General features: G+C 48.0%; 9 protein-coding genes across 9 annotated transcripts; 4 read left to right on the top strand and 5 right to left on the bottom strand.

Annotated features, from left to right (window-relative positions):
• Positions 1-461: 461 nt before the first annotated feature.
• FPRO_13807 (uncharacterized protein) lies at positions 462-3,658 on the top strand (the record flags this gene model as incomplete). The annotated part of the gene is made up of 2 exons (XM_031218763.1): positions 462-889; positions 958-3,658. 2 exons carry the CDS (start codon positions 462-464, stop codon positions 3,656-3,658), a joined length of 3,129 nt encoding a protein of 1,042 aa, XP_031084589.1.
• Positions 3,659-3,994: 336 nt separating this feature from the next.
• Positions 3,995-5,917, bottom strand: FPRO_13806 (uncharacterized protein; the record flags this gene model as incomplete). The annotated part of the gene is made up of 7 exons (XM_031218762.1): positions 3,995-4,044; positions 4,103-4,187; positions 4,246-4,356; positions 4,412-4,825; positions 4,874-5,112; positions 5,166-5,424; positions 5,561-5,917. 7 exons carry the CDS (start codon positions 5,915-5,917, stop codon positions 3,995-3,997), a joined length of 1,515 nt encoding a protein of 504 aa, XP_031084588.1.
• A 2,029-nt stretch (positions 5,918-7,946) lies between these two features.
• FPRO_13805 (uncharacterized protein) lies at positions 7,947-9,833 on the bottom strand (the record flags this gene model as incomplete). Its single annotated transcript, XM_031218761.1, has 1 exon — positions 7,947-9,833. One exon carries the CDS (start codon positions 9,831-9,833, stop codon positions 7,947-7,949), a length of 1,887 nt encoding a protein of 628 aa, XP_031084587.1.
• A 1,152-nt stretch (positions 9,834-10,985) lies between these two features.
• Positions 10,986-12,577, bottom strand: FPRO_13804 (uncharacterized protein; the record flags this gene model as incomplete). Its single annotated transcript, XM_031218760.1, has 6 exons — positions 10,986-11,495; positions 11,580-11,747; positions 11,804-12,051; positions 12,109-12,181; positions 12,231-12,349; positions 12,406-12,577. The coding sequence occupies 6 exons, from the start codon at positions 12,575-12,577 to the stop codon at positions 10,986-10,988; spliced, it is 1,290 nt and encodes a 429-aa protein (XP_031084586.1).
• Positions 12,578-14,079: 1,502 nt separating this feature from the next.
• On the top strand, positions 14,080-15,815 carry FPRO_13803 (putative cytochrome P450 monooxygenase (lovA); the record flags this gene model as incomplete). The annotated part of the gene is made up of 5 exons (XM_031218758.1): positions 14,080-14,418; positions 14,466-14,556; positions 14,610-14,678; positions 14,728-15,324; positions 15,379-15,815. 5 exons carry the CDS (start codon positions 14,080-14,082, stop codon positions 15,813-15,815), a joined length of 1,533 nt encoding a protein of 510 aa, XP_031084585.1.
• A 398-nt stretch (positions 15,816-16,213) lies between these two features.
• Positions 16,214-18,574, top strand: FPRO_13802 (uncharacterized protein; the record flags this gene model as incomplete). The annotated part of the gene is made up of 1 exon (XM_031218757.1): positions 16,214-18,574. The coding sequence occupies one exon, from the start codon at positions 16,214-16,216 to the stop codon at positions 18,572-18,574; it is 2,361 nt and encodes a 786-aa protein (XP_031084584.1).
• A 469-nt stretch (positions 18,575-19,043) lies between these two features.
• On the top strand, positions 19,044-19,802 carry FPRO_13801 (uncharacterized protein; the record flags this gene model as incomplete). The annotated part of the gene is made up of 1 exon (XM_031218756.1): positions 19,044-19,802. One exon carries the CDS (start codon positions 19,044-19,046, stop codon positions 19,800-19,802), a length of 759 nt encoding a protein of 252 aa, XP_031084583.1.
• Positions 19,803-19,923: 121 nt separating this feature from the next.
• Positions 19,924-20,697, bottom strand: FPRO_13800 (acetylesterase, trichothecene gene cluster; the record flags this gene model as incomplete). The annotated part of the gene is made up of 2 exons (XM_031218755.1): positions 19,924-20,277; positions 20,323-20,697. 2 exons carry the CDS (start codon positions 20,695-20,697, stop codon positions 19,924-19,926), a joined length of 729 nt encoding a protein of 242 aa, XP_031084582.1.
• Positions 20,698-21,188: 491 nt separating this feature from the next.
• Positions 21,189-23,096, bottom strand: FPRO_13799 (putative adenylosuccinate lyase; the record flags this gene model as incomplete). The annotated part of the gene is made up of 10 exons (XM_031218754.1): positions 21,189-21,462; positions 21,509-21,693; positions 21,750-21,881; positions 21,932-22,079; positions 22,131-22,147; positions 22,195-22,273; positions 22,322-22,439; positions 22,490-22,733; positions 22,783-22,794; positions 22,848-23,096. 10 exons carry the CDS (start codon positions 23,094-23,096, stop codon positions 21,189-21,191), a joined length of 1,458 nt encoding a protein of 485 aa, XP_031084581.1.
• Between the last annotated feature and the right edge of the window lie 1,002 nt (positions 23,097-24,098).

The following is a 24,098-nucleotide window of genomic DNA, read 5'->3' as shown; positions in this document are numbered from 1 at the left end:
CCAATAGGCATTCGAGAATCAGGCGACACAATAGCTCAGCTTCTGCAGTATCCTGGTTAGTCTTAAATCCAGACCAATAGTGGACCTAATCAACCAATATCATACAAGAGATGCTTGGCTAAATTGTGGACATTCTGGCCATAACAGCAATGCAATTGGCAGAATCCTAATGCGAAGTGAGCATTCGGCTGGCTAGGATGCCACGCTAAAGGCCAGATACTTCTTCTCACATGTTATCTCTATAGCACAGAAAGTAGATCTTTTAGCAGCTGGTGCATGGGTAAGAAAGCCCAATGATCTGCCTTGGCAGGGAAGTATAACCCCGGTATGGACCCCATATTTTGATCTCACCAGACTTTTCCCCCCAAAACCCCTCATTTGTGTTATCTGGCCACCTCATACACCTACTGAATCATTCCACCTAACCTCGGCTGGGCGGTAGCTGAGAGGGATAAAATAATATGGATCCCTTTACAGCCATCGGTCTGGCGGGCAACATTCTGACTTTCATTGATATCGGGTTCAAATTGGTGAACCAAACCAAAGGGATTTACGATTCCACTTCCAATAGCACCGCCGAAAATGATAGCCTTAGCATCATGGCAACGCGATTCGCCACGACCATGGTCGATTTGCAAAGCAAGATACCAAGCGGAAATCTGAGCAGAGATGAAAAAGCTTTGAAAGAGCTGGTTGAAGAGTGCAGCAGCATCTCAGACGAGCTTCGAAAGCTACTTGCAGGGTTGAAGGCGAAGAAGCCGAATTCCATACGGAGCAGCATGAAGGCAGTATACCGCGATTGGAGCAAGAAGAAAGAGAAGGATGACCTCCTCAAGAGACTTGAAAGTTCCCGCCAGCACCTTGACTTGCTGCTTTCAACAATGACGCGGTATGAGAAATACTTGACTAGAACAAACAGTCCCAGGCTACATCTTCTCACTAATATTGTGAATGCAGGTTCGAATCTTTAGAACGTCTCAACCAGTTGGTAGAATATGGCCAGTCCAATGAAGTTGAGCTCTCGTCTCTTCGCCAAAACGTAGATGCTCTTCGTTCTGGGCTACAGGTCAAATTTCTCAGCCTCGAGGCTCTGGAACAGATTCGGAATGTGGTCAGTTTGTCAGACCATGCGACTTTGAAGGTGCGAGAGAGTTGCATCCTCACTGCCTTACGGTTCCAGTTGATGGACGAGAGATACGATGATGTGGCCGAGGCCCATGAGAAGACATTCGAGTGGATATTCGACTCATCCAATAGTGACGACGATCGCCCAGCCCAGAGCTCTAACATTGCATCTCACAAACCAATGGAAAACTCTGGGGCTCGTGCGAACTTCATGGACTGGATCAAACACGGCAACGGCATCTTTCATATCTCCGGAAAGCCAGGCTCGGGGAAGTCCACTTTGATGAAATACCTGTGTCGCCAGGAAGAAACAAAACGGTTTCTTGATGTCTGGGCTGCGGGCAAGTCGCTTGTCTTTGGCAAATTCTTCTTCTGGAATCCTGGCACAACAATGCAGAAGAGTCTCAGGGGCTTGATTCGGGGCCTTCTCTATTCCATTCTCTCTAATGCTCCAGAGCTTATCCCTCTCGCCTTTCCTAAGCATTGGGATGCCACCCTTAACAAGGTCGCAGTCACGTTTGACTCCTCGGATGATATTTTGCTCGCATTTACCGATCTGATTCGCCGCGACGAGGTCTATCGCAATCACAAGCTTGTCTTCTTCATTGATGGCCTAGATGAGTTTCAAGGAGACCATGCGGCACTAATAAAAGAACTGCTGCGATGGACATCAGCACGGCCTACAGGTGTGAAGATGTGCGTCTCGAGCAGGGAGTGGCCTATCTTCCAAGAGGCATTCAAGACATTCTCAAGTTTCCGCTTGCAAGAACTGACACGATCTGATATGTCAAGAATTGTGCGGGACAGGCTAAAGAGCAACGAGCTTTACCAGAGGATTGCTGTTCCTGATGACTTAGCTCAGTTTGAGTCCAATCTTGTGGACAAGTCGGACGGCGTGTTTTTGTGGCTCAAGCTGATCTTGCAAGACATTGAGGACGGTCTCCTGAGCGGTGATAGGCTGTCGCAGTTGCAGAACAAAGTTGACACACTTCCCACGGAGTTGAATGACCTATTCCAACACCTTCTCAACTCCATCCATCCAAGTGATCGAAAGGAGGCATACTTGATCTTGGCAGTTGCACTTGAGTGCCCCCCTGATTGGCCCATTTTGCGCGTCTCCTTTCTGGAAGAATATATCGTGAATCGTGATTTCGCTCTCAGCCGACAAATACAGCAACTTGAAGGCGATGAAATGACTGAGCGTTTGGAACGAGCCCGGAAGAAGATCTACGGCAAATGTAAGGGCCTCCTCGAGATACAGTTGGTGCAGCTCACTCCGGAGCGGCAGATCGACCGAACCCTGAAAGAATCCGTCAAATTCACGCACCGATCCATCATTGAATTTCTCAAAAGCGACCAGACAAAGCAAAAATTGGCCGCCGAGTTGAAAAGCCTCGACATCTTAGATGCCATGTGTCAGACATTCCTGGCGCATATACAAGCTGCCATCATGATGGAAAATTATTATCAAGAGCGCCACGAGGCATCCGACTTGGAGAATGGTTTAGATCTCTGCCCAGAAGGTCTACTCAACGTGCTTCAACCTCCGAGCCTTGACTATGATATCTGCAGCCTCTTGCAAGTATATGCTGCAAAGGATACGGCCGCAGATTCAGCGAGATTCACGGCATTCATAGATAACGTAGCCGAGATAGCCGAGGACTTGTTCTCCCCACAGGCGCCCTTCCAGCTCGTCGACGTCAACTGGATGAGGCCGGATCTGCTCTACCACACGATACAAGTTAGCTTTCCTGTAAAGGTGGGCCTCTTTACTGCTCTGTACGGCATGCCAGATTATGATCTGCAGGAACACTCAATTGGCCTAGACGGAATACGAGGACTTGTTACACTGCCCATGCTGGTACCGCTGATATGTCAGGGTGCAGACTCGAGCCACGCGGGGCGTAATCGTATCTCCCAAGGTCTCAACGAAATCTCCAATGCCTATCTTGACGCTGGCTCCGATCCCAATGGGCCTTCAGCAGTGGAGAGCACGTCTTGCTGGCACTATATGCTCCTGCGGAGCATTGTCGCCGCTGACCGGGGCCCTTATATCTCCATTATAGCGTCATTTCTTCTTCACGGAGCGAATCCAAGATTCTGGATCAAATTTGGTGAAAGCCGTCGGTCTAATGACGGTAGTCCTTATTCATCTGTGACAGTTCCAGTCGAATTCCAGTGGGGTAAGGAGAAGCAACGCCTTGATTATCCCGACAACGAAAGTGTGTTGATGGCGGGGTTGGACTGGCCGCTTAGAACGTTTCTTAAGCGGGGGCAGGTAGAACTGTCTTGCAAGGAGTTGCTTGGTATGATGTTTCCTCAGCAGAAGGCCGACTTCCAAGAAGTCGTTGATTACATCCTTCACTGGGACGAAGAGGTCCTTACGAAGGCTCATCTTCAGGAGCTAAAAGAGCGCTTTCAGCCAACCTTGGGTTTATGGATTGAATCCGGAGGTAGTGAGGCATATTTAGGTAATAGTATGAGTGCTCGGTTTCCTACTCTTAATTTATCACGAGAAATAGGAGATAAGTAATGTAATTGATATATATATATATATATATTACTTAATAATAATAAGCTAAGTAAAAGATTAACTCTAACTCTAAGCCTTATAATGTCCTTGCCCAGTTTATGCCTCTATTCTCAACGTCTTCAAACTTAGTTCTGCCTTCACGGCCTCGAAAGCGACTCATAATCCCTGCTCCTGACCTTTGCTCTTTAAGACAATACTAGCTTTACTTTCCATTTTCTCGCCACTATTGATATTCTTAGAACTGATCTGTAAGTCTAAGGTAGACTGCAAAGCGTATTTGCATGCATTATTCGCAGCGTGAAGAATTCTTTCCTTAGCGTGTTTCATGTTCTCCCATTACAAGACGCCAAGGCCTAAGATCGTAGATATACCAATAGACACAAGGACTAGATTTTCTATTGTCAGTCAGAGAGTCAACAAAGGTCGCTGAGGGCGGGACCTTACAGATAATATAGAAAGCCCAAGCTGGAGCCTGTTGGAACGAGGCAGCGTCCAAGGCAAACAAGGAAGACAGAAACGACAGGGGAAGCTGGTTGCAACCGTCAGCATCTTCAAAATCTGCTATGTTGTTCTTGGACTCAACTTACGAACAAAACAGTCGCAAACGTAAAAGTCATAACTGTTTTGCCTTGTCTGGTGGCTTCAGTTGCTTGACGATTCGCAACCTGACTCTGCTGAAGTGAAAGAGTTGTGTTGATCTATTTGCCGTAAGTTAGTAATCTCATCATTGGTCGGGCTAAAGTTTCAGCTTACCACCAGCTGTATTCTCTCAGCGATGGAATCAAGCTCTCGCAGATCCTTGACGACATACGTTGAAGAAAACCGGGATTCATCTACCTCCTTGCTAGCAAGTCCTCTTTGCACGATCTGTTGGTATTGAGCAACGGACTTGAGGATGTTGAGCTCGTCGCGGACGTCTTTGATGTCACAGTACAGATCTTTAGCCTTCTTGATGGCTGCACTGATATCATGGCCATGGTTGTGAGTCTGGACCGCCGTCTGCATAGTTTGGGTGTTGCTTTCTATGGTAGTTGATGAACTCGGCCACCCAACCACGCTTTCAGTTGGAGAAAATGATTTCTCCTTTTGTTTGATATTTGTATTCTGTTGATGCTCGCTTGGTGACCATGCACGGAAGTCATCAAATAGAGTCGTTTCCTTCCTGCCCTAAAAGCCTGTTCATCTTTGGCCTGTAGTGTTTCGGTGATGACTTACAATTCTGTTGATATAGTGAGAGAAGGTTTGCCTGATGTATATACGCTCACTATCGTTGGGTCTTCTCTCATACGAGCCGATGCAATGGTCAATTATTGCCGGTACTAGTTCAGCGGCGGACACAGGCTGTGCGCCGCTGCCGCCGTATTCTCCTTGCTTGCTTAAAGAATTCAGAATCTCTTCGACAAGTATGTCAGGGTTTCCACTTAATGGCGATGAGGTAGCAGTGATAACCCAATCTTCAGTGCTCTTAGTTAGCGAGGGACTTGACTGCACGTGTAATATAATTTACCTGTTGAGATAGTCCAGATCCAGACCTGGTTAACACGCACGCCTGCCCACTGATTAGGCTCTGTATCAACACCCTTATCATCTTCCGTCTCATTCTCTCTCAGATACTTGCTAACAACCTGGCTCTCGTTCCTACTGCTCTGGTCGTTTATGGCTTCGTTATCTTCTTGAGCGAATTGGTAGTACCATTCATCGAGGGTCGGCGAACCGTGTTGTTGTTTATCTTTCCCCTTGTATGTGTCCAACAAGTCTTCGTAATGCTAATGCTTCTGTTTGAGATCCCAGTCGTCTCGGGCCAGTCTACAATTCCAATGCCTACAGTGAGTCGAATAAGAAAGATATGACATCTAGAAGATGGTATTAGTCTCTAGAAAACTAGATTGAGTTTCAACAAACATAGATAGCAGATGCGGGCACAAATCCATATGGCTTCTTTGGGAGCTGCTCAGCCTTGGAATTCCAGTCGTCGTAAATCTTCTGATTATCTGTCTCTGAGTTGGCGAGGGTTGCCTCGCTCTCCACGACTTCTGATACTCTACCGCAATCCTCCTCTTCATCTTTAGCTGTAGATGCAGTTGATTCCGTTGTCTTCTCCTCCTTTAACTCGAGGTCTATGGTCTCCATCGGCCTAATCACAGATCGTGGCCTCATCATTCTTGAACGAGATTCTGTGTCAGGAACTTCAACCCAGCTATCTCGGAAGAACGACCTGACTTTGTGATAGTCGTGTGTACGATATCGTTCATGTGACATGATTGCGGTGAGAAGATCCTGTGAAATCAAAATATCAGCATTTGGCCGCCATTTCGATGACTTGAAGCCTTCCGCTGTTCTTCCAAAAAGGCGCTTCCTTGATTTCCTGCTTGGCGAGAAGCGACTCCATGGCAGCGAGCGGACGCTCACCTAGAAGGACAGAATAAACTGGACTTTGCTTCTAATCTCCCCAGGAAAGGGCATCTGGTGGCAGCAACTCGAGAAGTTTCTCGATATTTCCTTTATACACAGCTATCGCCGCTTACGTAGAGCTGTGCAGCCGTACTCGTCGATTATGGTTGGATCGGCTCCACGTCGCAACAGAGCCTCAATGATAGATACATAATGCCTCGGCTCGGAGTCCCAACACCGCTTCACAGATTCTGAATCTTGGAAAGGGTGGTCATCAGGTTTTATCAGATCCCGTTCCGGTGTTCTTTTTCTCCAACCCGGGCCGTAGCCGCTAGCGAGATGCAATGGGGTGCTCCCTTCATGGTCCGTAGCATTTATATCTGCTTTTCTGTCAACTAACAATTGGACGATAGCCTCATTCCCCACTAGACATGCAACGTGCAAGGGAGTTCTCCAATCTGCCGCTCGGGCATCAACCTCGACCCTTGGTAATGGTACGTCTGGTAACAAAATACTAACGATCTCGGGCTGATGCTCCCTGCAGGCGTGATGCAATGGTGTGTATCCAGGAAAGTCTGGATCGTCAGGGTCAGAGTCACCGCTTCGAAATCTAGCATCGCAATCAGCGCCAGCCTTGATGAGCGCAGATGCAATGCCGCAGGACCCCTGTATGCAGGCTACATGAAGAGCAGTTCTGTTGCGCTCATCGGGTATCTCCAGATAACCATCTCTGCAACCGACTTCGTGGTCTGGTTCATTTTCGTTTCAATGGCGTTGATGTTCAATCCATCCACTTGGAGAAGACGCTCTACAACCTCTTCCTCATCCTCTGAACAGGCCCAGTGCAGAGGTGTCCACCCATTCTCATCAGAAATATCTGCATTAGCCCTGTTTTCGAGCAAGAGATTAACAATATGCAGATGGCCCATTCAACACGCTGCGGCCAGCGGAGTTTCGTTTTCATTTTCAATCCGTCTCCCGCTAATATTTCCAATTTTCCCAAGCATCGATTCCACAACCTCAATTTGACCCTTGATACATGCTGAATGAAAGGTTTTCTGCGCATCGAAGTTGCCTAAGGTGGCATCCGCTCCCTCCAGAACATGATAGCTGTTGCTCTCTTCGTTGGCGGAATAAGATACTATAGCCGGTCTGGCGTCACCCATGATCGTTATAGCCTTTTCATGGCCTTGGCACTGGACAGTCGTGATACACTGTCTGGCTTCAGTTGTCTCGGTCATGGCAGGAGATTCTGGAATTTGAGGATAGAAATTGGACTAGAAATGTATTGTCAGGTTAGTGTTGGTGTTCAAAGACTTGGAGCAACTGTCAGGGCTGGGAAGGTGTTATACAAGCTTTTCAGTTGTTCCTGTTGCTTTCAGCCTCATCGCTCTTCGCAACATAACCCAGATGAGAAAGTCGTGTAACTTCGGTTGCTTGTGTAAACTGCCGGTTCAAACTCGACTATCTCCACACTCTTTCAGGAGTCGGGCCGTTGTATCACCATAATCCTCGAATGACTCCTTGGTGTTGGATACGTCACGCGATTGTAGCCAGTGTAGCCAGATCATGGCGTCAGAAGGCACGAAATAATAAGATCGGAAGGACATCATACACTACTGGGCCGCTCCCTTCGTGAATTGGAGGGAAACAGACAGAATAAGACTAGTAATGATTTCCTTTGGTTTGAACGAATGTGCTAGTAATATTTCGCGAGCATGTCCATATTATCCCACCTGCATGGCACTATTGAATCTGAGTCTTGTGCCACGTTACATTTAGTTCACTAATCACTGCACTCAGCATGTATCAGTTCTGACGACGGTAGGATATTATTAACCCCTGAACCCTAGCCGCTACAGTCCTGTGACGAGCCTTCGCCTTATGCCTTATACCTTCAGACAAGACTCATCATTCTAACGCCATTCTTGGTTTCTCTTCCCAAATGTGCAGCTTCAAACGATCGAGTATAGCTCTCAAGCTGCTCCGAAGGTAAGCTTGCTCCGATATTCTCCCACTTTGAAACCTGCCCAACAATCTTACACTTTCCATCTTCACTTCTCCGTATGAGAAAAAGAGTCGATAGACCCGGAAAAGCGCAGATGGCGTCCCCAACAGCTGCTACTGCGTCACCGTGAAGTAACTGTCCCACTGTTCCATTTTGTAGCACAAAGTTACTACACCCAACCAAGCTCTGCTGAAAAATGGGGTCTGTGACCATTCCATATGCGCCTAGCAACTGTTCTTCTGTTCCGAATCTCGTGCCAAGTGAGGACAGTGGTTGACCATGTACCATGCACACATAGGCCATCATGACTCTCTGCACGATGACGGGATTTTGAGTCAGCCGTCCTTCGGTGTATATGTCTGACAGATGAAACTTGAACCACTCAGTCATGATTTCCATGCGAGTAACTCTTCTGATAGCTGCAGCTACTTTGACTACAGCCTCATCGAATTGCAAGAATGCTGCCGGCGATACGATACCAGTATCGGGATCAGGAGTGATAGGCTTGCAGGCAGACACACACTGGCCTATGACTATAGCCGGCATGGTCAGGGTCTTACCATCCTTAGAAATGTTGAAGCATATTCCAGGGCTGGGAGTCAAATTGGACCTTGCTGTCCAGCTATTTCGCAGATCTGGTGTCCACGATGCCACGGATGAAAGGCTTCCCACCGTTCCTAGGTTTAAGACGCGAATATCTTGAGTTTGGTCGAGAACAAACATTGTGAACTTGTAGCAGAGTTCGGCGAAAGACTGGGTGTAGTCTGGCTGAAGGGCTGGAGGTAGAGGATCGCAAGCCAAGAGGCCAATGAGGGCATACAAACGATCGTGAGCCACCGTAGCTTCCAGTTCCGTCGTCTCATTGAGCAACTTGACGATGTCGATAGCGCACTGCTTCTCTTGACTTACAGGGCCTTTTGCCTGTTCCGGGGTCGTTTCCCTTCTGGCTTGTAGAGTGTTCTTGTACACCAGCTCAATGGCTTTGAACCTGACTGGGTTCTCCGCCATGAACGAGTAGAGCAGCTGTCCGTCCTCAGATGGATTCAACATCAAGACCCAAGTCTTGAAGAAGATCTCGTACCCAAGCTCGTAAGCTCCGCATAGCAAGATTGGCTGTTTCTTTGCTAGGACGGCTTCTTGGAGAATCCAGATACGCCGGAACCATGGGCGATGGCCGATGGACTTTAGAGCCTTCCGCACAGATTCAACGTCGATTGCGGCTGTCTCGTCACAACGTCCAGACTTCATGAATGCTGTGATTCGGTCATCTTCAGAATGGCCTTGACTGGTTAAGTCTGCAGGTGACTGGAAGTACTTCAATCTCTCTGCTAATCTGCAAACATGACTCTCCTCGTCACTGTCGACTGGGCCCAACCACGCCAACACACGCTCACATTGGCCGTAGATCTCTGACATGCGGGGAACCTGAATTGACTTTTCAACCTGATCATTCTGGTTGATACAAATGGCATCTACCCAGAGCAACGCTCTATCATCACTGCCGTAGCCCTCAAATATGTGACGGCGATACTGATAAAGAGCATTGTATAAGTTTCTCGTGATGCTGAAGGGCTGATCATTCAGAACGATAGTGGCGGGGTTTTCTCTTGCGCCCCAGACGTAAGATAAGGCCCAGAATCTTTGCGACGTGCGGGATTTAACGGTTCTGAGTTCGACGCGTATCACATCAGTGTCGCCAGGTTCGACGCGTAATAAGCGTAACTCGTCAGATTTTAAAGGCTTGTAGGGAAAGAAAGCAAAAGGTTGAACATCCATGGTGAGGTCGGTGAAGATGTCATGATTTCTCTCCTCCTCGTTTGCCCCCGCTCTGACAAGTCTCCACTGACATTTTCACCCCTGCAAGTTCAGTCTCAACGTAGATGTCCGTTCTCGAGAGGGTTAAGACAAGGGAACCCAAGGCAGCGCACTGATGGAGTTTCCCAGCTAAAACGCCGTAAATGGCTTCCGATAATCATCTCATCATGATATTACTAGATCATCGAATGACTGTCTGAAAAGAACCGATTGCTAGTGCTCCATCTCGGTCCCATCTTCATGTAGATTCAGTCTTATCAATGCTTTCTTATGGTGAGCCTTCGTTCTCTATAACGGATGCTCAAAAACAAAGATCTAGTAGCTCTTAGCTGCGAGGTTACGAAAGTGAAAAGGACTCAAGTCAACGTCAACGCCTATAAATATCTGACCATCCACCCGGCATTCTCATTTCTCTAGCCATTTCTCCTTCAACACTTTTCACCAACTATTAAATCAAAATCGAACTATCGATAGGACAAGCTTTCCTCCCTGCCAATATGAAGATTACATATGGTTTAAAAGAGTCCCTGCGTACATCCCTCCACCACGTAAGTCAATTCCCCGATCTATCTCAACGCTTCGACGTCTCCAAGGAAGAACTGGGGCGTTTAGCCGATAGACTCGCTTCCTATGGTAGGAGGGCGCCGAATCAGACAAAACTCTCTCATGACATATACGCATTGAGGACTAGAATTTTGGGACATCGCAGTGCTATGAGGAGCCTCATCATCGAAATGAACAGTGAGTACAATGGAATCAGCAGAAGCGGATACGTTTCTGTAACACAGTCTATACTAGCCATGCGTGATGGGGAAACACTTCATAATCGCACCCCGCAGCGGGAGGCGTTGATGGTTGTTACGGCGTTTGATGCGCAGTGGGGGCGGATGAATGGTATGTGGGATGAAGCCAGGGGTTTTTCAGCACAAGTTGATTATCTTGGAAATTGTTGCGGTTGAGGTCAGTGGCGGTGAGCTGCTATCCAATGCTGGACTGGGATCCGTGATACAAGTCCAAGCTTAGCTTAAACAACTGGATCACTTTGCAGTACCTTATCTTGGAAATTCTGATCTTTTAAATTTCTCTCACGAGTATTCACAATAGCGCCTAAGTCTACTCTGAAAAGATGCTGGGAGCATCGATATCCGCAGTGATTCCTGTAGTCTGGAAATTCGAGTCAATCGTGACAAGTGCGTTAACCGCAGACAAAGTATCCTGAAACTCTTTCACAGCGTTGGTGATTCCCGCTTGTATCACCTGCTGGTTCGCAATCAGAGATGTTCTGATAGTTCCATCTGCAGCAGCCATCAGTGTCGCAGCCTGGCCCAGGTTGCTGCCAACCGCTGCAAAGGTAGACTGAATCTCGCTCAACGCCCTCTCGACACTCTGTAGCTTATCACACAGGGCTCCATTCTGGAAAGAAAGCAGATTCACTGCACCAACAAGAGCGTAGGCTGTCTTGTTGGCGTCAGTGCTCTTTTTTACGATGTGTGCTTGGTACTTATCCCACGCCAGTCTGACATCTTTCTGCTTCGTAATGATAGCGTTTGACCCAGAAATCCAGCCGGCAACAGGGATATAGATGTAAGACGCCGTGGTGCCGGTTTCCATCATCTCACGGTCCTGTGCAACGGACCGTCAGTGTCAACTATGGCATCAATGGAACAAAAGGCTAGACACTTGCTGCATCCCGTAACAAAGACTTACCCAATCTGCCTTCGCGGCCTGAGCTGCTTCGAAGCTGTTATTGAGGACTATTAGATTCATGGGAGTTGTCTCATCAAGCGAAGAGATGAAATGGTCACCATCGTTCAAGCCGATCTTCTCCACGACGGCATCGATTTCGGTCTTGGTCGCCTGGATCTTGCTTCCTTGCTATGCTGAATCAGCCTCACTCATCCTTTCTCAAATAGTCGCATAAGACCACTCACAGTTGCGATAGTGCCTGCCAAAGCCTGAATACTGCTTGTTCTCTGGTTCACTGCCTGGCTGAGATTCTGTAGTATTTCACTGGCGCTTTGAGCAAGACTTTTGAACTCAGGGTCATTCTCAGAGCCTGGCTGAGAGTATGTCTGACTAGTCAATGTGTTAATGACTCCCTGCAGACTGGAATCTCCCGCTCCTGAGAGCTGATCAATGAGAGCTTGGCAAATCATTTGCGTTTCGATGAAGATGGTCCCTGAAAGTCCGTCAGCCTTTCCGCGATCCCTTTCCCAATGCGCCGTCTATGACTCACAGAAGCTGGAGAGCGCGAATTGATTGAAATCGCTGCAGGCATTCCAAAAGTCCAGAATCGCAGTTTCTGTTTCCTTCGCGATAGGTAAGCAAACGCGTCAAGACTCTACAGGACAAGCATACCTTGTACAGAAGGGGATCGAAGGTATTCAGTGACTGCAAAGAGGCTTCGGGATACGAGGTCTCAAACGATGCCGCATCTAAGGGAAAGTTCAGGCTGGCGACGAGGGACGCCCTCAGATCTGACAGCATGAGTTCAGTTGAAGAAGCGCTACTAGGAAACTGAGATAGCAAGTACCTAGGTAGCCATAAGACTGAAGAATAAACCGAGAGCCCTTTTTGCCTGTGATGTTCCCATCCTCATCAGCCAAAAGTAGTGATCTAGTCAGATTGCCAGTTGGATTATTCAGTACATTAATCAGAGCTTGTCCAACGTCGGTTGGGCTGGTGGAAGTAGTGGTGGTAGACATAGTTTAACAGCAATAAAGAGCTTATTGCAAAGGAGAGAAATTGCCAAAGAGATGAGATGCAGCTATCAACGATTAAGTATTAAGCAAACGCAGGTTTAAATGCCTTGGATAAGACAATGGAAGGTCTAGAACAAGCCACTTGGCTGATTGTGGCTGGGCTATTGAGTTCCAGAACCCATTTCGGCAACCATATCTGACGGTAATCAGCGCCCATGTAAATAGTTCTGCAATAGTGTCATTTCATAAGACCAATACGGTATTGGAGTTACTTCTGCTTCTGAGCGCTGAGGAATAAACCAGCCCACACGTGATTCGCCTTGGGACATCAAACCAGTATAAAGTCCTGGCTATCGCCAAATTGAATGGCAATTGCATGACCGGCAATGCGTGGTTGGAAATAGCCGGCGACTTGCTCAATCTTGCGTAACCATCCTTTGCGCATCAATTCCGCCCTCACACCCTCCTTCCAGTGCCGAAATCCGATTATCGACTCGGTACGGCCCGTATTACGGTGCAAAGACCGCTCGTCACTGGGGGAAAAGAAACTGCCGATTGGGGGGGGAAGCGATCACCCTTGGTAGGACTAAACCGGTTAGAGCTGCAGTACTGCGGCACAATCACATTATCCCCGTGATGATCTGACGTCGATAAACTTTCGCGTTATTGAAGTTTATCATACATTTGAGACGGCTCAAAAGTTTGCACTGACGTTGATAAAGTTCGTCTCAAAGCGTAGTTCGATGCTAATGCAGAAATCAGAGACTTGTAGTAAGCTTATCTTCTACTGTAATTTTGCCTTACTTTTCATGTCCTTTGCCGTCATCTTTAGCAGTTGTTCACTCTCCACGGTTCTCCTGTTTCACAACCATTCTCTTCGTCATCGCATGACTCATCTGTGTCTCCTCAATTCATTCCGATCTCCGTCCGCGGAGTCTCCATGGACTGTCCATGCTTGGCTGCCGTGGCCCGTGAGTAAGTGCATGGCGCAGGGCCATTGATACGAATCCAAACAGGCAATGCTTGGCGAAAATCTCGGTTATAATCGTATACACCTATTATCCCATTGGCTCACGCACTCCCCTTCGTGCATGACTGTACGAGCCTGGCGTTACATTGAAACGGAGATATTCACGGGGTAGAGCCGATATGATGTGTTATTTCGTTTATGCATTGTTTTGCAAAGGACTCGGGCTCTCGGGGCCTCAGAAATTTGACAGGCAACAGCTGGGGTGACACAATGACACACACAGAGTGTCAGTCATTAATCCAGGCTACGTGCGCCCCTTCTTTTTGACACGCTGGACTGAGGTGCCATTATTCTCGTACTCCCCGTCGGGGCTCGCATCTTAGAGCTCCGCAGAAATGGAGATTGGGGCCACGTACAGAAGAGGAGCATTCTATGTCGATCCTTCTTTTGATATATGCCTCGTGGATGGTATAAGTACAGCATCAATGCCGTGGAGGATTCAAATCCATCATCCCACCATCGGCAGTTCTCCAAGATGTCGACATACATCGATACCATACTCGAGAATCCGCAATATGCGGTTCTTTCTGCGATTTCCCTCATCACGATCTTAGTTGTCAACTTCTCTTTCTTCACTCAAGACGAAAAATACCCATTTCTTATCTCCAAGAAGCCTTTGGAACTGACCAACAGACGAGTTGTCAAGGAGTTCCTCGCCAACAGCAAGAGTCTCCTTGCAAACGCTCGAGCAGTCTACAAGGATCAACCATACAGGGCTTATACCGAAATAGGCAAGGTTCTAGTTATTCCTCCTTCGTGGGTCGATGCATTGAAGAGTAACCGACAGCTCGACTTTCTGACCCCGGCTAAAGATGCAAGTGCTGGTGTTGAAAACGATGGCTTGATGCTAATTCAAAACAGGACTCTCATCAATACATTCCCGGGTTTGACCCTTTCGGCTTTGATCCTAAAATGCCAACTGTGATCAACAAGTATATCACAAAGGCTTTGAGTTAGTTTCTTCGTCTCTGGTTCCCGGACTACTTAATGACGATTGTTCTCTAGCCAGAGTAACTGGTCCCGTCTCCGAAGAATCATCTTTAGCAATCCGCGACTGTCTCACTGACTCAAAGGGTACCCCAACATGTCTCCAGCTAGCAAGACAAAGACTAACATGGCTTAGAATGGCACGGGGTTAAACCCCAAGAAGACCTAATCCGTATCGTATCCCGCGTATCGTCCCGAATCTTCATGGGCGAAGAGCTCTGCCGCGACGAAGAGTGGAACAGAGTCTCAAGTGAGTACACTCTGATGGCGTTCGGCTACAGCCACACTCTGCGTACATATCCCCGATGGCTTCGACCATACATCCACTGGTTTCTTCCTCAATGTTGGGCTATCCGAGCAAAGCTGAACGAGGCGCGAGCCTGCCTTAAGCCCCATATCGAACGCCGAAATGCCATCAAGCAGAAGGCGCTAGTTGAGGGGAAACCATGTCCCTTTGATGACTCACTTGACTGGTTTGAGAGAGAGTACGAGAAGCATGACCCCGCCAAGGAACAGATTGCTGTCTCAATCGTGGCGTATCATACCACGTCTGACTTACTTGCCGAGACTCTTCTCAATCTCTGTCAGTATCCCAAAGTATTGCAGGAGCTGCGTGAGGAGATCGTTGATGTCCTGAAAGCCGAGGGCGGAATGACTAAAGCAGCTCTGTATAACCTAAAGTTGATGGACAGCGTGGTCAAAGAGTCTCAAAGGATGCGTCCAATCTTGTTAGGTAAGTTCTGTTGACACTCACAACACATCATCCCCCTCTAACATTTTTCTCAAGGTGCTTTCAGGAGGGTCGCGACAGCAGATGTTACACTTCCCAACGGTGACATCCTCAAGAAGGGCGACAAGATAATCGGAAATATGTCTCACATGTGGGATTCCGACACTTATGACAACGCACTTCAGTTCGATCCATATCGCTTTGTGAAGATGCGTCAGACCGGCGACGACAAGAAAGCGCATCTCGTCAGCACCAGCGCTGATCATCTTGGCTTCGGGCATGGTTATCATGCATGTCCCGGACGCTTCTTCGCTGCGAATGAGATCAAGATCCTCTTGTGCCATCTGCTGCTAAAGTACGACTGGAAGTTGCCTGAGGGTTGTAAGCCACAACCATCTTTCTCGGGCTTCAAACTGCTGGGTGATTATTCTTCAAATCTACTGGTTCGACGTCGCACTGAAGAGTTGGATTTCGATTCCCTTTCCAGCTCATAGGGTCGTAATCCCCTGTTGAATGCACTCTTTAAGGCGCTGCAAAGAGAAACGCCTAGGGGGGTTGCAACAGTGGGGCTGAAGTCAGGATGAAGGGCTTTGTATACTAGGGTTATCTAAATTGCCAAGAGACTTATTTACTTTCACGCCGTCCATAATTTCACTCATTAACTGAGCTGGTTAACCCGATTTATTATCATGAATACGATTATAGCCAGCTTGAAAAGCTAATTATTTAATTTTTGATTTATAGCTAGCTATAATCTAGCTTACCAATAACCCAGGGTTATGCATGAACATGTGACCAGACCTGCAGCATCACGTCAGCCCCTCAAAGCCGCTGCCCGCACGCCCGAGAATTTTAGCTCTTTCATATCATGTCAGCATCCAATTGAGACATAATGGAGGTGGCCGGCCTTGCTATTGGAGTCGTCCCCTTAGCCATTGAGCTTTTCAAGCAATCGATTTCCGCATACAAGATTTTCATCGAAGCAAAGGAACTCGAAAAGACCGCAACGCACCTCGGAACAAGGCTTGCTATCGAGGAACGTCGTTTGGCCCAATGGGGTCAAGGCACGGGACTTTCGAGCGAAGCTAAATCGGAGTCTGGCCTTGAGCCTGACGACAGTAATCTGGATCGACGACTTCTTGAGAATGAGGCCCTTTGCCAGGTCGTTGTTCGGACTTTGACGTGTGTTAGAGATGTCTTCGATGACACGGACTGTTTATCCGACAAATATGGTGTCAAGCTATCATCCTCCGAAAAGGCAGATTCAGAAGCCAATTCGTCCTCGAAGAGCACCAGGTCTTATATTTCCAAAATCGGGCGATTCAAATGGGCCATCATGGATAAAGAAAAGTTTAATGATCTGTTACAACAGTTGAAGTACTACAATGACAGTCTATACAGCCTCCTTCCTCGCGAAATTGGCTTCACAATCACCCGAGACGTTCTAGCAGTACTTGTCGCCTCTGCGAGTAAAGATAGTCTGGAGGTTTATCGATCGTTGGGCACGAGTCGAGAAAGTTTGGTCTCTTCAGGCAGTATGGATCAATACAAAAGGATCTCATCCGCAGCGTCTGTGGCACTACAGATCAGCGGCCAGAGTCCCAAGGTAGATGAGGTCTTGGTTATCCCGCGAAATGAGATTCAGCCTGATGGGCAGGGCTCTCGCTTGGGTACGTGGGAGCAGAGGCGCGTTTTCCTCGAGACACATCAGACCATTCGATCAGACGCCCAGGGTAGCAAGCATCGAAACACTCGACTCTTGGCTTCTCTCTTGAGTCAAGCGAGGATGTCTCAGGATTTTAGCACTCCTCGCTGCCTGGGAATTTCCTTTATGGACACAGAAACGCCAACGATGATCCACGAGCTGCCTGATGATGTTGACCCAGTAGCGGAGCCAGTAACACTGCACGAGATGATGAGTAACGGAAATAGCCGGATTCCTACACTGGACGATCGATTTCAACTAGCCCAGGCCATTTGTAGGGCTATCTTTCAGATGCACTCTGCCGGATGGATGCATAAAGATATATCGTCAAAGAATATTCTCTTCTTTAAAGACAAGGACGCAGGTGGAGCATATCGAGTTGATCGACCATATCTCAAGGGATTTAGATTTTCTCGCAAAACAAACTTTGTGGGAAACAATGAGAAAGAGACTGGCAAGGCCGCCGGGATGGGTTCAGATTGGGAGACTGACGACTCTGCTGATGGAAAGGCTGTTGCGCCGCCAAAGCGGGATAGATCACCCTGGGGGTCGGATAGCCGCAGTAAGGGAGGTGAGAGCAGACGTTCTCAGCCTTTAAGACGAACTACAAAATCAAATCAAGGGTTTTTTACAGCGGTCCAGGGAGCTTTTACACCTTCACTGTGGAATGGCTTATCAGGTGGATCTGGCAAGCGAAGTTATTATTCTGACAGGCGAAGTAATGCAAATGATTCAAGACGGTCTGGACCTTTGAGGCGAAAAGCCAGGCCGAGTACCCATTCGCAAGAGTCATATGTGGTTCTCAGAGGAGAACATGAGAACACCGACTTATTACGAGAAGCAATCTACCAGCACCCAGCCTATGTCTTTCACAAGCTTATATCCGAAGCGCCTCCGGATGACAATTACGAACTGGGGGAGTATGCACGTCATAACAAGCGAGACTCATACTACAAGCAGAGACACGAGTACTACTCTTTAGGTCTATTACTTCTCGAGATTGGGCTGTGGCGACCGGTTGAGTCTATGGGTCTCCTCTCACAACCGGTTGCTTCAATGGGAATGCGAGAGGTGGCCTGGCTCGCATACAATTTCGGCTTCTGGGAAGATCGGGATCTGAACGGCCGGTTGATGACCGCTACAAAGTCTATCCGAGCAGCGCGCGGAAGACTTTTTGACACCATGGTACCTGACGTGCCGATCACATGGTCAGAAGAGCTCGAGTCTTATGTCAGCCAGCTGCGCCGAGTTCTCGACGAGGAGCAGATAGAAGGTATGTCGCTTAGCGCGTGGAATGCTGCAAGCGCTCAGGAGAAGGAATCTTTCTGGTCGTTGTGGGATGAGGTCTATCCTCATGTTCTTCTGAGAAATGATGCTATTGAACTTACCAAGCGGAGTGTCGGGTTGGCGATGGGTCGTAGGTACAGAGATGTAATCGTTCGATGCTTGACTTCAGATTTCAGTGTGCCAGAGTCCTCAAGCGAGTTAAAGTGGCTGAGATCGTTCAATTGGCTGATAGTTAAAGAATTAGAGAAGTGCCAGGCTTAGATAAATAAATAAAGTGCCTTATTTACAGGTTTCTACTATCCTGCATAAATTCCATCTCTCGCTCTACTAAAATGCCGCTCATCAAGTGATCATCTCGTCCCGATTCATTATTGTATAATAAGCGTACCGAGAATACGGGCCCGCTAATCAGAATTCTACGACATCAACACGAGAATGAACCCCTAACAGCGCGCTCTCTTTCTCCTCTTGCGTTCTAGTTAAAGAATAACGGGCTATCGGGGTTCTCGACTGTACCGAGATCATGGTTTTCGGGTCACAACACTGCACCGTTTTCGGCAGTTCATCTTGCGACCCGATATTCTGGAACGCTAGTATTGATATAAAGCTGTATCCTACCTAGCATTATAATACGATAAAATTATATATAGATATCGTTATAGACATCTCGAGATCAATCATTGAGATACCATACGAAAGGCTTCATCGCCATTTTCTATCCCAGGTCATCATGAACATCGACTACTATGGACGCATCGCGGAGAGTCTCCAGTTCGACAACACTCCAGTCATGATCGCGACCAGCGCATGCTTCGCAATCGGCTTTCTACAGTACACATACGCCATACGACTCCTCATCCGCGAAGGTCAAGGCCCTATGCCCTTCTGGATGCAAACCTTCTACGTCGCCCACGAATTAACATTCGTCTATCTCTTCGCCGCAGCAGCGCCCCGCTATGATTACCACTGGTTCTTTGTCTCAACCTCATTCTCACTAGCGGTATGGGCGTTTCTTGAGATGTTCTGCATGTGGTATACCATCCAAAGTCCCAAAGACCGCATCGCCACGTTCTCGCCACTCTTTGGACGACAGCCTGCTACTTCATCTATCTTGACGTACACCTTCTTCCTGCAACTCGCCATGTTTGCACTAGTTTGGATATTGATCGAGTTTCTTGGTGCTGGTAGCTTCATGCTCACAGGAGCGCTCACCAATGTGCTTTTGATCATCGGGCCGACACATGAGTATCTGTCTCGTGGTTCACGGAACGGCCTGTCCATTGGGTTCTGTCTCACGAATGTGGCTTGTGTTATATGGACGTTTGCCCCGTTCAGCTTGGGCGCCGTTGTTCTGCCTGAGATTTTTGATCAGACGGTCATATATATTGCGGGATTTATCTTGTTAACATACTCTATATGGTTGACGACTATTGTCGCGTCTTATCCTCCCAAGACAGCCACTAAAGGACAGCCGACACCAATCTGGTAGAGGATTTGGAATGGTATTCACTACTTGATCTAGAGATGACTTTCCAAATTCTTTGTATTATGGTACAGTTATTGAATAACCCTGAGTCTTCATTTGTAAGCTTCAACTATCCTCTATAGAATCACTCCGCTCCAGTAGCATAAATCCCATCTCTAATAAGCTGACTCAACTTCTTATTCGTCTTAATGTACCGGGCCAGATCACGTCTCTTCTCAACCAACAAATCCATCACAATCCTTCCGAAGACCAATTTCCCTGAGAAGTTTAGATGAGTGCGATCTCCCTCAATCTCATTGTACTTGTCGGCATTCTCCTGTCCAATAGCATTGACGTACTTGGTGCTTGCGGTGTTGAGGTCGAGGTACTTGACACCAGCTTTGTTCGCAACAGTAATTGCTGCATTGCGCTCGTTACTAAGGTTCTCAACCACCTTGCCGTCCTTGAAAGTACGGCGGGTTAGGGACGTGATGATAATCTGCCGAAATCAGTCACTGCACCAGAATTGCAAAGTCAATCTTACCGCAGTGCCTCCAGCCTCTTTAACCTCTCCAATCATAGTAGTAAGGTTATCAGAGTACTGCTCCAGCGTAAGAACCTTCTGATCATTATGTCCAAACTGAATTGTGACAATAGCTTCATGATCCTTCTTGTGACTCTTGACATTGTCAAGAGCAGTATCCCATAAGCCCTGGGATCGGAAAGATACAGTCGTTGCGCCGTTCTTGGCGATGTTGATACCGCCAGCGGGTTTCTTGGTGCTGTTCAGGAGGGCATCGCCCCAGCCTCCGCCAGTGGCAACGGTAGAGTCACCCGTCAAGATAAAGAAGGGCGACTTCTTGGCCTCAACACCTCCGAAGAGGGTTAGGAGACTTGCTGCGAGGGGAAGAAACTTCATAGTGAGAAAGGAATATCCCACAGAGCTTGACCGATGAAATGAACAGATCTGTCCCCTCAGTGAACTATATACCTTCATATCCGGCAAGTCTGTCCAATCACTTAATGTCTTGCAGGCATTGCAACAGCTCAAATAATTCCGCCAATAATCGTGTCTCTACTAAAGTTTGGGGGCACGACAAGGCACCCCGGATCTTCAAAGCTTAATGCGCCAACTCCATGTCGAGCCGTTGGGGTTAGTGCGGATCTCCACGCTCCGTTTTACTAGGGTATCCGATTGGTACAACTTACGTACCAGCAGTACTTCTCGGGTCTTGATACCCCGAGTCTCTTCAGAGCGATACATGATAGTTATGTTCCAGGTTGGATCAACAACATAGTGAATTTTTTTACACAAGGGCCTCTTGGTCTATCGGTTCTTTTATTCTTGACTGGGTATCACCAGCCCTGATCTCCATTTTCTTTTCGTTCATTTACATGTTTCATACTTCCTTAAACATTCAGCTCAGCAGCCTTGGCCTTCTGGATAGAATCCTGATAAGGCGCAAGCTTCTTCTCCAGCTTGCCCCCAGGTCCACAGAACTTGTCAACCAACTGCGCGCTGCGACCAATGTACAGCTCGGGCTTCATCATGCCATCGAGATCAGCCCAGATAGGCTTGAAGAACTCGGTCTTCTTGATTCGCTCAACAAGATCGTTGGACTTTCCGAGGCTCTGGACCTGGTGGGATGCTTCGAAGGACAGAACCCGGATTTGCTCGTGAGCCCTGGTTTTGTTAGTGGACGGTGATTGTGGTTGGTGTTGGGACTTACTCTTGTCGGGATACGCCCATTGCGACGAGGCGCATAATAATGTTCTCGGTGATCATGAAGGGAAGCTCGGCCATGATGTTGGAGTGGATCTTGAGGGGGAAGACGACGAGACCCTCTGTGACGTTTTGGAGGGTGATGGCGACGGCATCGGCGAGGAGGAACATCTCGGGGATGTCAATTCGTCGCTATAATCTAGTTAGAATATGCCAGAGACATTTAGGAACAGAACAAGGGTACTCACGCAGGCGGAATCGTCCAGTGATCGCTCCATCCACTGAGCGGAGTGGGTGCTCATGTAGGTAGCGGCCTTGGACTGGAGGACTCGGGCGAGACTGGCAATTCGCTCGGATCGCATGGGGTTCTGCTTGTAAGCCTACTGGGGGTATTAGTATGTCGTCAAGCTCGCAGACGAGTGTGACTGACCATGGCGCTGCTTCCAATTTGACCCTTCTCTCGGGGCTCGCCGACTTCCTTCATGAAGGCGAGATGTCGCAGATCCGAGGCGATCTTGGTGACGGTGGTGCCGAGGCCAGTGACGGCGTTGGCAATGAGACAATCGACCTTTCGGGTACTGAAGAAGTATTAGTAACAACAAGAGAGTCAATCGCATCGTCAGACTTACTATGTCTGTGTTGAGATCTGAGAATTGTTAGAAAAGTACTATAAAAAGAATATCATGCACTTACGTCGTAGCACTCCTCAAAGCCAGCCTTTTGGCAGAGCAGCTCATTGAGCTTATCGCACTTGTCATGATCACCACCGAAACTAGAAATGTCAAAACCTTTTCCCAACAGCAATAAACGATCAACTTACATCTCAAGGAAACTGGCCTGAGTACCAGTAGTGCCCTGCGCACCACGGAACTTGAGCTCAGCTCGCACGCGCTCAAACTCATTCAGATCCATCAAGAGATCCTGCGCCCAACCCGCAGCTAAACACCGTCAGAACACAATTCATCTCCCGACCCAGAAAAATACTAACCTCGCTTGCCGACGGTGCTGATCTGCGCAGGCTGGAGATGTGTGAAGGACAGAGTTGGCTCGTTCTTCCACTCGAGGGCGAACTTTTGCAGGTTGTACAGAACCTTGGCGAGCTTGGGGATGAGAAGGTCGAGAGCGTCGCGCATGAGGATGAGCTCTGTGTTGTCGGTGACGTAGCAGCTCGTCGCGCCGTAGTGGATGATGCCAGCCGCAGCAGGGGCAGCTTGGCCAAAAGCATGAACGTGCTGTGCTCTAATCAGTTCTATCAAAATCTCATTGCACCGTGCTTCTTACAGCCATGACATCCTGGTACGCTAGTCAGCTCGCTTATCCCCATGACACTCTATCAATGGACTCACATGACGACGAATCTTCTCCTCATGGCGCGCAACCTCAAAGTCCTCGTCAGTAACAGTGAGATGAGTCCTCATCTGCTCGAGCGCCTCGTCGGTGATGGTGTTGATGCCAAGCTCCTTCTCGCTCTCGGCGAGGTAGAGCCATAGCTTGCGCCAGGTAGAGTGGCGGGAGCGCTGGCTGAAGAGGTGGGACAGCTCCTGGCTGCAGTAGCGGCCCGTGAGGGTTGTCTGGTAAGTATCGAAGGCGGCCATTTTGAGATATTGAATTGTATGATATGGTGAGTAAGGCTGAGGGCGGGGGAGATCGTTTTTGACGTGAGCGTGGAGAAAGAAAATTTTAGCCTTTGGCCCGGATAATTCTCTAGCCGTTTGTTGTTGTGCACCTCCAGTGCTGCGAATGCCAGTGGTTGAAAAGTGTGTGCTGTGATTGGTTAGACGTAAACCTTTAGCGGAGAACTCTGCCTTAAACCGCGCATCAGGCGCATCAGTCCATCAGTGCATGGCAGTGCACTACGAGAACAGCTGAATACATCAGTCCACTTTGGATCATAGGCTTCTCACCTGATCTGAATTAATTTGGTGATGTTCCTATCATATGTTCTCTTGAATCAGTCAGGAAAGTTGAGGAGTTCCTTGCATAACAACATGACATTGAGCACTGGGCTGAAACTTTGAAGATGCCCCACCACTTTTGTGTTCACCAGCGAACCTTGTCATTCAATGGCAGATCTCATCAAATCATACCCTCAGATTCATCTTACTTTCCCGCAATACGCGCCTAACTTTAACTATGCTAAACCCATATTTTGACGTGTCGTTGTCAACTCTTTGCCCAATGACGCTAGCGCAACCCCGTCATTGACTGCATGGATCTTATCTGGAGGGCACAATTTGGACGGCAGCTCCTGAAGGAAAGGATGAGCAGCATGGACCAAGAATAGAATTCTAGATTGTGCATACTTTCAGCCATAGAAGCACTACAAGATAGAGTTATACATAGATCAAGCGTCTGCGTCAGGTAAGAATTCGTAATCTAGCATACTCTATGTTATGGATATTGATGCCCAAACATGGAGCATTACTCAGCAGTAGGGAGAAACATGAGTTTTTTATTGATACTGTAGAACTACTGTGATCAATTCGACTTTCCGATTTAACTCCGACTCATGTGTAACAGGCCTGAGTTGTGTCTCTAGCTGTGGTGCGATGGAATCGTTTTGTCAGAACTTATTCGGGTCCGAAAATTCTCAAATC

Source organism: Fusarium proliferatum (assembly GCF_900067095.1).
Source record: "Fusarium proliferatum ET1 genome assembly, contig: FPRO_scaffold008, whole genome shotgun sequence".
Lineage (NCBI taxonomy): Eukaryota > Fungi > Ascomycota > Sordariomycetes > Hypocreales > Nectriaceae > Fusarium > Fusarium proliferatum.
This window is presented reverse-complemented; position numbering and strand designations above follow the sequence as displayed.